General features: G+C 40.2%; 1 protein-coding gene across 1 annotated transcript in view; it reads right to left on the bottom strand.

Annotated features, from left to right (window-relative positions):
* LOC134661194 (uncharacterized) overlaps positions 1–14136 on the bottom strand; it is a 77768-nt gene that overhangs the window by 4280 nt on the left and 59352 nt on the right. The window contains exons 8-20 of the mRNA XM_063517163.1: positions 13949–14122; positions 13589–13709; positions 13305–13412; positions 13003–13146; positions 12421–12509; positions 11938–12106; positions 11020–11163; positions 9985–10120; positions 9648–9780; positions 8804–8907; positions 7940–8013; positions 4219–4373; positions 3221–3364 (exon numbers count right to left, since the gene is read on the bottom strand). Of these exons, the coding sequence (XP_063373233.1) occupies positions 3221–3364; positions 4219–4373; positions 7940–8013; positions 8804–8907; positions 9648–9780; positions 9985–10120; positions 11020–11163; positions 11938–12106; positions 12421–12509; positions 13003–13146; positions 13305–13412; positions 13589–13709; positions 13949–14122 (1695 nt within the window). The remainder of the gene's footprint in view (positions 1–3220; positions 3365–4218; positions 4374–7939; positions 8014–8803; positions 8908–9647; positions 9781–9984; positions 10121–11019; positions 11164–11937; positions 12107–12420; positions 12510–13002; positions 13147–13304; positions 13413–13588; positions 13710–13948; positions 14123–14136) is intronic.

Below are 14136 nucleotides of genomic sequence, written 5' to 3'. Positions count from 1 at the left end.
TTCTTCATGCGCCCTGAAAATTGGCCTGCTGGAACCAAGGTCAGTAAATGGTTTCGAGGAGGCGCCGGGCGCGAGCGCGCGCCCGCTGGAGCCCGCGACAGCTCCCGCACCAGCGCAGCGCCCGCCCCGCCACTCACAGACGCCGCCAGTATCGAGCAAAATACTCACACTGTGTCACCAAAACATTAGGTGCCTTAATAATAAAACTAAAAAGTTAGAAGTACTATTATCCAATGAATTAAAATGTGACGTTCTTATCCTTACCGAACATTGGTTACGCGATAGTGAAATAAAATATGTTACGTTACATAATTTTGACTTAATAGCTCATTACTGCCGACCATCCATTGCTCATGGAGGAAGTTGCATCTTTGTGCGATCTGGGCTGAAAGCCGTTAACAGGCCGGACATAACAGGTATGTCTGTACAACAAGTTTTTGATGTATGCGCAACCCATTTAATCGATCATAATATTTTAATAGTAGCCATATATCATTCAAACTGTACCAATGATTCTGTATATTTCGATTTATTTGACAATTTATTATCTAAAATAAACACCGAAGGGTTAAATACCATCATAATGGGTGACACTAATATTGACCTTCTAGTAAACTCTCCTAATAAAAAACGGGTGTTAGATATTTTATCATGCCAGAACTTTACTCAACACATAGATTTCCCGACTAGAACACAGAACAACAGCTCGACTTTATTAGACCACGTATATTCGAATATGTGTACCGACCGTGTGTATAGCGATTACGTAAGCACTCACCTGAGCGACCACTCGGCGCAAAAGATAACACTTGTAAACAATTCGCCCGCACAATGTGCATCTATACCTAGACGTATTATTAACTCCAACAACAAAAGATGTTTTTTTACTGCATTAGAATCAATTGACTGGCCAGAGGTCGTCGCAAACAGCCTAGGAGACTGCAGATCTTTATCAGCCGCATTAATTAACTTATTAATTTACAATTTTGAAATATGTTTTCCCAAAAAAATATCAAAACAGAGTTTTAATAAATGTCCTTGGATTGATAAAGAAATAGTGAATCTTAAACTTCTTATTCACGACATAGCCGATTTACAAGAAAAATTTCCACTCGACACACATATTGCCGATCGGTGTTGCACCTTAACATCTAAATATAACGCTATGTTAAAACGTAAACGTACTGAGTATTACAGCGAACTTATAAGTAACGCCTCTAATAAATGTAAAAGTATGTGGGGAGTTATTAACAAAGAGCTGGGTCGTAAGTGCCGCGAGCGTATGGACTACACGGAAATCATAAGGGACGATCACGGGCTTAAATTCACATCAAAAAAACTCGCGGTCGACGCTCTAAATATGGAATTTATAACAGCTGCTACTAAGTGCGGTGCACCCGCGCCTGATACTGACTACTCGATGTCCGCAATATTGAGCAATATTGCCGAATGTGATCGCTCCTTGAGGTTTAAACCTTTCTCGCCTAACGAAGTGGAGTCCATACTTCGCATACACATTGCTCCAAAAAACAGCACTGATATTTATGAAATTTCAGCCAGCATTCTTCAGTACGTGGGCCCAGCGTTGTCCTATGTACTTACAGAGTTATATAATACCTGTATTCGTCAAGCTGTAATACCAGTAAGTCTCAAAAAGGTAAAAGTCACTCCGCTATACAAAGGAAAAGGCTCCAAAGCGGCCCTAAACTCGTACCGCCCCATATCGCTGGTACCCGCCATCAGTAAATTATTAGAAGTCGGGCTTAACAATAGACTTTTATCATTCTGGATACCACAATCTACCTTGTCAGATAGACAATTCGCATACCGTCACGGGCGCTCGACTACCGACCTGGTACGCGAGGTGGTGTGGGACGTGTTGAGCGCGCGAGAGGCCGCGCTGCAGGTAGCCGTGGTGTGCTGCGACCTCTCGCGCGCGTTCGATACCGCCGACCACCGACTTATCGCGCGCAAACTAGGGCACTATGGTGTTCGTGGGCCGGCACTAGCATTACTTATGTCTTTTATGTCCGATAGATGCCAAGTGGTCGTGGGTGATGGCGGTCGCGCTCGGTCGGAGGAAATGAAATGCCTACTCGGGGTACCTCAAGGCTCGTGCCTCTCGAATACCCTATTCAGTATTCTCCTCAACGACCTCCCGCAGGTCATAAAGGGTCCCAACATTTATATGTATGCTGATGACGTGACAGCTGTCGTCACAGGCGCATCCCACGAACAATTGGAAACAAACGTCAATAGTACCCTTCACCAACTGAGCCAATGGTTTAACGCGAACGGGTTAGCCCTCAACAAAAGTAAGACTTTCTGGATGAAGTTTAGGCTTAACGGTCACGTGACCCAACCATCGACGGTGTGCGCCGGTGATGACGCTGTCCAGCAGGTAGCCGAAACAAAACTTTTGGGTTTCACTATAGACAGCGGGCTACGGTGGGACGCACACATCGACCAGCTGTGCGCCAAGCTGGGGAGCGCGTGCTACGCGCTGAAGCGCCTCGCTAGTACTGCGACCAGAGATGTTGTCAGGAGCTGCTACTTTGCTACAGTACACGCGTATATCACGTACGGTACCGAACTTTGGGCTACAGCAGCAGACTGGCATAGGGTATTTGTACTCCAAAAGCGAGCCGTTCGGGCGATAGCAGGTGTCCCTGACGATGTCTCTGCTCGCGAGTACTTTCGACAGTTTAGCATACTAACACTTCCATCTTTACTAATCCAAAATGTGGCAATATTTACGTACAATAATAGCAAAGAGTTTGCAACTAAATCAGCAAACACAAAATATAGTCTGCGTAGCAATAAAAACGCGGGCCAGCTTGCCCCCGTGCCCCACAAGCTCGCGAAATCCAAACGGTCAGTCTATGTCCTCGGCCCTCTAATATACAGCAAGATACCGGACAGTATCAGGGATGCACCTTCCTCACATGTATTTAAAAGCAAACTTAAAAAATGGCTCCTACAGGCGCAATTTTATGATGTAAATGAATTATTAAACAATAAATAAATGTATGAAATATATGTACAAAATGTAATATCTAAATTAATGTTGATGTTATTTATACACTAATAACGATATGTTAGTTATAAGTGTTATAACTATATAATGCTTTAAATGTAAATTTATAAACCTGACTTGTAACGATGTTACTAATAAATATTTTCTTTTCTTTTCTTTTCTTTTACTATCGGTTATCGGTACCTAGTCGGGCTGGGAGGCGGATAACTGGTGCCCCTGTGATCGGGGCTCAGGTATTGGTGATGGTGCGTGGCACACAGCCGGTTTCGTTGTAGCAGCTCCTGATGAGATTGGTATAGTTTTTCTGACGCCGTTTTAGGAGTTGGTCTGCAAAAATTGCATTACATAAAATGATTTATTCTTATGGCTATAGCCATATCTATACATAAAAACCGATTTTAACCAGTTTTGTATAGATCGATCATAAATTGCACCCCTGCCACTGCTGACGTTACCAACAGGCTTTGGGAAAATGCTGCCCCGCCAAAAAAGAGGGCAGTAATAGGCGTTTAAATACTGACTACAAATTGCTTACCAACGATTTGTGTTCGGCGTGAGTAAATATAAAGAGGTAAAACAGGAGAAATTGACTGTTTAACCTGTAGGCATGTATCCTTTGCAGTATTTTAGGCATGCTAGAAGCATTACTTTTAAGACGAAACAGGAGCTGAGATTTAAATATTTTAGGTAAATATACCCGTCTCGCTAACGGAAGCGGCTCCTAAAACTAGTGCGATAAGGACAAGGCGAAAAATCCTACGTAAAAATCTCAAAAATCGAGGTTTCGTACTCGACTGTTTCCTCCTCCAAAACTTAACCAATCGTAACCAAAGTTGGAAATCTAAATGATTATGAAATTATCTGTGTCGGACTGTTTTGCTATTTTGGCTAATTGATATCAGTTTTGAATACCACGCCTCTCATTGCGGCATAGTCAATTAGGCCATTTTGGCCATTTTTGAAGGGCTCTAGCGCCTTAAAAAAACAAAAATATCAAAAAAAGCAAAACGGTCCAACACAGATATTGACAATATTAATCTGAGTTGAAAAAATCATTGCTCCAGCTTCAAAACCAAGAGGAAACAGTCGAGTACGTTTGTATGGAGAAATGACCACTCCTGTTGGCTCTTAATGCTGTACGGCTATGGCCTGAGCTACAATAAGAAAGACAGCCGACGTACGGTAGCGCAGGGCGTGCGGGCGGCGAGGACGGGTCGATAGTAAGGTCGGGCAGGCTGTGCACTAGCGCCAGCACGCCGCTCTGCGGCTGCACGCGCAGCGTGTTGTGCGCGGCGGCGGCGCTCGGGCTGCGCAGCGGCAGCCGAACGGACGGGCCCTAAATCAACATAATGTCGGCTGTACCTCCACACTCGTCGAAAGCCTCTCGCCGAGAGACAGCACCGCCATCCAATCGGCGAAGCGCGAGACGAGACAAGAAAGAGCGAGACGAGAAGAGAACAGTATACCTACTGTACACTCTCGTTCTCGGCCTGTCTCGGGGTCTCTCGACGAGTGTGTACAACTTGCATAACACACACGAGAGGTGGTGTAAGCAGGTCTTGCAATGTAGGGAGGCAAATAGAACGAATGATATTAATGGAATCACACAGGAAAAGCTAGCACTTATGGATTTCCAAATTTTAAAGGGTGTGCCTACACAATTGTAATTGTTTGTGTAGCGTTTCTTTCTACGATATAACCTATAAACCTACACAAACTCTTTATTGGTCGTCAAAAAATATTGTGATGTGAAAATAAACGTTTATAAACGTTTATTTTTCACATATAGATTAAGACGGTCGCTATCATGTTATAACTGACATAGGTATTATAAAAAAAATAAAAAAAGTTTGTACTTACCTAAAAAAACGCGAACACTACTTATTGAGTAATAATTACGTATCTTATTGAAAGCAAAAATAAACCATCTAGGTGGATGCTCAAATATGAAACCTATACGATACTATGAATAATTGATCGACCCTTGGGTAAAGGATCTTATAATGGCCTTCCTGATATCGTGCAGCGAATTTTCAGGTAATTTAGGCACCTTCGTATATTAGAAGGCTGCGAAACTATCTACGGCGTTAATAATAATATCATCAGACTGATTATAGAATAATAGGTACTTAGTACATCCTTGGCAGCCTCGCAGTCCGTTACGTCCTATAGGTACTTGTACCTACCATAAATAGAGCTTTACCACCTAAAGCAAGAATTTATTTTACTATTTACGTAATTTTTTTGTCATCGTAAATCACAAATAATTACATAACTCCACAGACGACTACATTTAAGATTGTTAACCAACGGCTAAATGATGCCTTTCACACGAGTTAAACACTCTAATTTTCATTTAAAATACGACGAAAGTAAAATAGACGTGTTTTCTCAAACATGGCTAATTATAATTTTTTATAGTATTTCTTGAGGTACTTTCAATTAACCATTTAGGTAAAAGTATCGTTATTTATGGAATGGAGAGTTCAATATCAGAATGGAAAATTTATAACAAATCCATTTAAAACCAAAATTTCAATTGCTTATCGTAAAAAAAAATAAAAAAATCGTACTTGGAAAGTATAATGCTCTAGTGCAGAAACTTATCACTTTCTGCACACTTTTTAAAACAACAATGACTCTTTCAGAGCATGAGAAATGAAACTAATAGCGTGCGAAAAGCCCATCCGTGGCCACGTTCTGTGAATTATCGCTGATTTAAGTGGTCGATTTAACGTCAAAGCTTTTATAGGAGTTGAAATGTTCACATTGAAAGTTAAATTAGGAAGGACGGTTGCCACTTAACAAAAAAACATACCCTCCCTTTAACATATTTTATTTGTCGTTAAGTTTTCAAACAAAGTAAAAAATATCGGCTTGTCACGTTTTCAGGCAAATTAGAGGTTGTCATTGTCAATTCTTGGGACAGTATACCTATAGTGCCGTCAATTTTGTGCTTTTAACGTACTTACTGGAACATCTATCACCGATAATCAATAACGTTCACCATTCATGTGAACGGTTTTAGAAACTATATCAATCTTATCTCACCCCACCGCCTCCATTCCAACTTCTTTCTGTGCCTTTTCGTTGTAAATGTATTGAGAGTGGTATTTTTAATCATGGTCAAGTTTAACAGCTGAATTTTATACTTACCTACAGCTGAATTTTATGAATTATGAATTTCTCGTATTTTTTGTATGGGTGAGTGAAAATTTACTCACAGAAATGAATTCCTTATCCTCGAATTACACGAAAAAGACACCAAACTTGATATAGTTGCTAGATTTATGCAGATATAAAATTTAGAGTGAGGCGCGCCGGAGGCATTTCCCCCCATTTTTGAGTTACTCACAATGAGCTCTTTCATTTGAATTGTAACAAGATATAGTTTGAAAAACTTTATTTTTTAAGTTTCCCATTTACACCCCAAAAGTGGCTCCCATGTTTAAAATTCATTTGTTTGCGTTACATGGCCGTCTTTGAGTCACAAACTTGCATATGTGTACCAATTTTCACCTTAATTGGTCTAGTAGTTTCGGAGAAAACATAAAAAAAAACCCGTAGGGGTAGGGTCAAAGACTAAGTAATTAAGTACGACTCACGCTTGACTGCACATTTCTAATAGGAGTAATAGGTTTTCCTGTCATCTATAGGTAAAGAACTATTTTGTGTATTTTTTCAAAATTTTAGACCCAGTAGTTTCGGAGATAAGGGGGGGGGGGGGGGATGGTCATTTTTTGCCTATTTTCTTGAATAACCGCTAAACTACTTATTTTAAAATTATAAAAAAAATATATTTGAGATTCTTACAATGAGCCCTTTCATTTGATATAGTTAGAAAAACTTTATTTTTTAATTTTCTCATTTACCCCCCAAAAATGGCCTCCATAATTAAAATTCATTTATTTACGTTACACGACCATCTTTGGGCTACAAACTTACATATGTGTACCAAATTTCAACTTAATTGGTCCAGTAGTTTCGGAGAAAATAGGCTGTGACAGACGGACGGACGGACAGACAGACAGACAGACAGACGAGTGATCCTATTAGGGTTCCGTTTTTTCCTTTTGAGGTACGGAACCCTAATAAAAAGTAGGTGTGTTGACCGTGACGTTACTTTGGAAAGAGAAGAGTCGTGGAATGTATTGGGTCCAGTGAACGCATATTGGGTCCCATACATTGACACCTATTGACAACCAAAGTTACCGCATAATGTATGGTGCCTTACAGCGCTGTCTACATTAGGTATGTGTTAAAATTGAAGCAAAAAATGGTCTCGGACATTAGGTACTCATACAATCAATCAATCTTTGTATACTTTAATGTGGAATAATATTATTTTCTATTCTATCGATAACATTCGGTAATATGATAATTATCATATTACCGAATGTTACACAATTGTAATCAACATTACACATATAAGTTACAGTAGGTAGGTACAGTGCATTGGTAGCATAATTTCAAAAAACAAAAATCCTAAATACGAAATTCCTAAAGACAGAACATTGAAAATCAAATTGTCTATAATGTACGAAATTCCTAAAGATGCATGTCCTACGGTTAAATAACCTATGTTTTAAATGTCTAATATGTGTGATTGTGTGCTAGTGCACGAAAATACTAGCTAACGACCTTTTTTCCTACGTCCAGTATAAATTGCGAAATTTTTAACGACATTTGTCGTACCTACGTTTAGCTGACCTAAGTAAAAAGTCTAATGTACGAAACTAATATTTTTTTTTTACTTTAAAGTTCCGCATGACATACAAAAATATTCGTGAATAAATAAAATACCTTATATCCTAACATACCTAACTAATAATAACTTATTAACCTAACCTAAGAAGAAGTTAGAAATTGTATGTAGTTATGCTTATATCAAGAGTCACTTACCGGCTGCTGATGCGACGGTACCACTGTTTCCGATTCACTCTCGCTAACCACGTTCACAGTTATTGATGTGACAGCTGGAAGGAATACATTATGCATAATTTATTTCATAAGTCAAAGAGACGTTTCTAAAGCAGTCTTGACAAAAACACAGTTAAGTAAGTCTTTCTTTATAGTATGTTTGTTTTTGTGCGTCCTTTTTACAGATTCGCCAGAATCTGGCCTACTTACCTCTAGTTCACTCTGCCCCGACTTTGCTATTATTATCTAAAAAATTACGTTAACAATGGCACCACCGCACTTTGTCACGTCAGAATCGCTGCAGCTACATTTGATGCTATATTTTATGTTTTTGGGCTTACGAAGCGTATTCCTCTCCAGAAACGCTCCGGTGCTTAAACATATCTAAATGCCTACACTATACCGCCTTGAAAATAAGCCCTTCTTCAGATATTTGAGAACATTTTGGCTGCTTTACGATAGCGGGATTTAGGCTTATACATAGTGGTTTCCTTAAGGCGATTTGTTCGGTAACCGATGGGAAAGACAGTCATTGTAGTGATAGATTGTTATTTGGGTCATAAACTTCTATGGCTTACAATTTGGCTTTTTTATTGTTGCCGACAGTTACAGATAAGGGAGCACTAAACAGTAAACACCTACCATTTTAGTAAAGATAGACGCATCATGTGGACCTGTTTCAGACTTGAAATTTGGTGCCGTTGTCCTTTCGGAAATACGATCGACATTATGCGATTGTATTTAGACTGTTTTGTAACATTTAATTTATATTAATCAATTATCTTAACAGTCTTGTAAGAGATTGCTCCAAAATAGTTATATTATTGAATATGAAGTGTTTCATACCATCGTCGGGGTTTTGAGGAGGAATGACGTGCTCCACGGAGCTGCCGGCGCGGTAGTAGTTGCACCGACTGGGCCCGGGCTGAGGCTCGTCGTGGGAGGCCGCGCTATAACGCGTCACAAGTATTACTACATTAATCAAGCTTTCGTCTTTATGTTCTCACCTGGTCGGTGGTATATCGGTACATTTAATAAATACTTTACACTAGGATGACCGCGTAACTAGTCTAGCTTCCCTGCAGTGACGACCGGTCATGTGGACTACGATAACGATATAACCATAAGATATCGCCAAACGTAAAGCAAAGAACAAGTGCGAGTCGGACTCGCCCACCGAGGGCTCCGTACTTTTTACTATTTGTTGTTATAGCAGCAACAGAAATACATTATCTGTGAAATTTTCAACTGTCTAGCTATCACGGTTCATGAGATATAGCCTGGTGATAGACAGACAGACAGACGGACAGTGGAGTCTTAGTAATAGGGTCCCGTTTTTCCCTTTGAGTACGGTACCCTGAAAAATATTCACCTACTCAGAAAACTGAGCTTCTTATGTATTTTTATGAAACCATTTGTATGTGTCTGATTCATGAAATTAATCATTATTATATTATTATTAAAGAAAAAAATGTATCGGGAACAGGATGACAGATCCTACAAAAAGTCACGTGACTATTTCCATACTTAAGTTTTGATTGAAGTTTCCTATTAACGATTGTCATCGCGGCTTAGGCCACCTGTAAAATTTTAGTTAGCGGTAAGTCTGCTGCTAATTCTCGAGTGAATGCGGCACAGATGTTTACAAACTTAGAATCATACGTGAAATAAGAAATGTGTCGCAACTGACCTGGTGGAGTACTGGAAGCTTGAGAGACGACTTTGGCGCGAGCTGCCGCTGGTCGAGTTCCGCTGCATGGGGTGGCGTAGGCTGTGCAGCGTGGGCGCGCGCCCGCTCGCGCCCGCGGCGCCCGATGCCTCGCCTGCCAAAATAGGCTCCGTGTGGAATATACTCATATATCGTATTGCCAGGATGGAAGGACTACTAAGAGTTAATATAATGGAATCTAAAACGTAATATAGCTAGGTTATTGGGTGAAAGCGATGAACTAAATATGCACTGGGAAGCTATGGGATTGAAAACCTGACTCCTAATAAACGCTAATAAGTAATTTTAAGTTATTTACCATCAAAGGAGTCGGTGTTCATGGAAGCCTGTGAGAAGTCGTATTCAGTGGAAGCGCCCATGCTGCGGTGCAGCATAGCGGCCACCCGCTCGCGCGCCTCTCGCTCGATGTTCACATCGTCCGAGTTTTGCTTACTCTGCCAGTACAAACAACACTTAGTGTAAGGCCTGAGTGGACGCTCGAGTTGGGCGTGCAGTGGAGCGGGGCGTGCGGCGTGCATGTTAAACAAATGCAAGCGTATAGGAGCGGCCTTAGTGCACGCTGCTCAAATTACTTGTGAGCCCGACGCCACGCTGCACGCCCCGCCGAACGCTCCGCTTCGAGCGTCCACTCAGGCCTTATACTTACTTTACCAACAGTAAGCATTCAATAGCAACAACCATAAAACTTATTGACTGCAGTAGAGATGTAAAGTGTAGGGAAAAAATAAGCTCCCGTATTGACAGACGAAGTAGATGACGCAGTGAGAGCTCTTTCCCACTGACGTCCAGTATTTTGCGGGTACGCTTTTCTGCAGGATCCCGTTTTAGTAGTACAGTAGGTACACGTGCCAATATAGTAACGTTCACACGAGCATTTTGTTTGCGGGATACTCTTTTTGTATCGGACGAGTACCTACATGGTATACTTCCCTCTTAATCATAATGTAATTAATGTTTATTCAACTTTTCGCCATATTAGTATAAGTATATACTTGATATAAAATCAGTGCATGTCGTGCCCCACAACCCACGACTTCATATCAATTCTTGGTTTTGATCAGGATTGTTTACGAGCAATTTTTGACACTTATTACTTCATTGACGTGGCGGTGAAAAGCTATCACTACACACTACACTTTACAAAAAAAAAAAGCCCCCTGCCGCGTCTGTTGTATGTATATTCGCAATAAACTCAAAAACTACTGAACGGATTTTCATGCGGCTTTCACCTATCAATAGAGTGATTCTTGAGGAAGGTTTAAGGGTATCATTTGTTAAGGTTTTATGTAACCCGTGCGAAGCCGGGGCGGGTAGCTAGTCAAATAATAATTACCGCTTTCGCGGAGCTAGTTCCAGCGGCACCATAGTCGGAAGAGGAATCCACGTCTACTTCAGAGAGATCCCGAGATGGATTTCTGGCAAACCACACGCCGAGGTCGTATGTGAGCCTAGCCTCTCGTAGTTTTTGTTCCCATATCTAAAAGAAATGTATTGTTATTACTTGTCTACCGGCTACTTGTCGACCTAAAACGTACCCTATATCATTACAGTTATTGACTCTAAAATAGTAAAAAATATTTTAATAGTTAAGTACCTCTCGCTTTCAATATAATGGTGAAACATAATTACCTATTTAAGAATACATATACAGTAGTACCCGCTTAAAACGATTCTGAGGGGACCTAATAAAAAATGTCTTAAACGGGAAATTGTATTACTTATAGGTACGTGAAAAAAAAAATAGCGGTGATAATGAGCGAATGAAATCTAAGTGTAGGTAGGTATATGTTCAGACGCGGTTAAATAATCTAGGAACACTAACGATAGGCTCAACTAGAAAGTCGTGGAGTGACTGACTGCAAATATATCTGGGAGCGATAGCTTGCGCTCCGTGGTCCATAACGATCAAGCAGGCTGGCAATACTGGCATCGGATTCTCACGCCGATAAGGACCCGACAAAAGATATGACATAACAAAAAACCTAAGGTAGGTAATAAACACATTAATAATGTTGGCTAACGGCGTATTGCATAACAATACGACTAGAAATGTATGAAAACAAAACAGGCCTATAATCGAAGGGGCCAGCGTAAAATGGCGTATTACGCGAGAAAACGTATTAAACGTGATCGTATTAAGCGGGTTCTACTGTACACTTGCACCGTAATAGTTTTTAGACTTATCGTAGGTACCTTTCTAACTAATGGACGTGTACAGCATTAGTTAGAAAGTTTAAAGAAAAATGCTTACTTTCAACGTGCCTTGGGGGTTGGGGTCCTTAGCTGGCTCAGACAGAGAAAAACTATGGTACGAAGATCCAACTTCGTCGACCATGACGAATATTAAGGACGCCAGGTCCCTAGGGTTCCTTGTGCTGTATCGTGGAAAGTGGATCATTCTGTCCACCATATATTTTGGCCTACAAATAGAGCTAAAATGTAGCCAATTATCATATAGGTACCTAAAGGAAAGAAATGGATGACAATTTTATTAGTAAAAAACTAAAGGTTGATAATGCATTCAATGTTTTTTTTCACCTCAATGTAAAATAGGCTTTTTGTCATAGTTAGGTATACGTTAGTACGTATACCTAGCATAGCATAGGTCAACTAAAATCTATTTAGGATTCAAGTTAATTAAATTCGCACAGGGTTGCATTAGGTATCTGAAAAGGTTTACAACTTACAAGGTGGTACCTAAATGTGGACTTGGCACATACTTGGCTTTACATACCTTATTAATTTGAAAGGGTACACGCTGCCCTTAGACATTTTTTTACATATAAGCATCATGTCAGTTAATAGAATCACGCGTACGTCGATCTGTAAGTTGAAGTATTTTGAAAGTGTAGTAATGATAAAATACATTTTTCATAACATTACTGTAATGAATATGAACTCGCAAATGCATGATTAAAATTCGCAGATGCAAATTACTTTCGCATGCCCACATCGCATTTCAATGTATTCCCTAGCGCCAATGTGTGATGGAGCGACATGTAACTGTTCAGTCAGATATTTTCAATGGTTATATACCTATATATTATTTAGTGAATGGTTGCTCGCCATTTAGAAGTGAATTTTGATACGTGATGTCATTTATTTACATTATCTGACATAAACGTCACTTTCAGACACATAATGGATTGAAATGACAGTGTGCCAAGATTGACCTCTAAACGGCAGGTACCCAACAGTATTTTCTTTCAGCAGTACGTTTTACACCACACATTGGGACCTGGTTCAAAACAAGTCTACCCGGATGCATCCGAACAAAAGTAAAAAAAAACGTAAATAAAAAGTATAAGTTGCTTGCCTCCTTGACGTTGTCTCTGTAGCGGAGGTCACCTTGATAGATTATGGTTCTGCTGTGGCTCGGCAAACAGTTCACCATCGGTGCCCGCAGGTTTATGTGAGAGTACATTCGAAAATATCGGTCCATGTCGTCGTCCCTAAAGTCCTAAACGGAAAAAAGTGAGCCAAGTTATATGAGGCGATTTAATTATGATTATATTATTGGTAACAAGATAGGTATTTCAGGCAAATTTCTCCTGCAGGGTACAAAGTCTATCTCATTACACGTATTAACTATAAAATACATATGTATATATGACGTACCACATCAAAAACGTCAATAGAACTCGCGAGCTGCTCCAGTCTTTCCAACTCTTCGCGTTGCCTTATCGTGCGGTTTATGTCAAGTACATAATTTTTTGCATTTGTTTCCTGAAAATTCAACATACTTATTTATTTATTTCCAGGTACTTTTTCTATAATTTATCGTGGACGTGGTTATAAAACGTGCCGTGAATGTAGACGTTCTCGATAAATTATAAAAGCGACCAATTAGGAAAAAGTTAGTTGTGACTGTTATGAGGTGAGGTCCTCGTAATTAAAGTTACCATAATTTTAAGCGAGGTCCTTTCTGGCTCGGCGTCGGTGTGCGAGATGATGCGCCGCAGGAGTATGCCGTACTTAGTGAGACGCTGCATGGGCTTTACCATCAAATCAGCTAATTGAAGCCTGCATGGGTGAACACACAGACGGTTAAATAAATCTAAGTTAACTAACGCGTAGGATATTGTTGTGGAATTCCGATAACTTCATCATATGATGTCATGTTCTCTGGCAACTACACATTGCGGTTTGATATTTTTATGAAACATACATACATAGGGATTCATAGTCTGTCAAGCTGGATATGTCAGTAGCAACGTAAAGCAAACTAAAGTATGGTATCCCTAGGAAACGAACATGTTCACCTGTTGCACGTCCTGTGCCCATGACACCATCCCAAGTACGCCATGAAGTCTGAATTGGTCGCGAGCGTGCGATAATAGTCCAACACTTTGGTCTGGTCATTCACGTATCTCTCGTACGGTTGCATTATTTCACGAAAATGACCAAAGCCGTTCGACATAAATTCTGTATTATAACTGAAAAATAAAAC

The sequence above is a fragment of the Cydia amplana genome, chromosome Z, assembly GCF_948474715.1.
Source record: "Cydia amplana chromosome Z, ilCydAmpl1.1, whole genome shotgun sequence".
NCBI classification, from domain to species: Eukaryota; Metazoa; Arthropoda; class Insecta; order Lepidoptera; family Tortricidae; genus Cydia; species Cydia amplana.
This window is presented reverse-complemented; position numbering and strand designations above follow the sequence as displayed.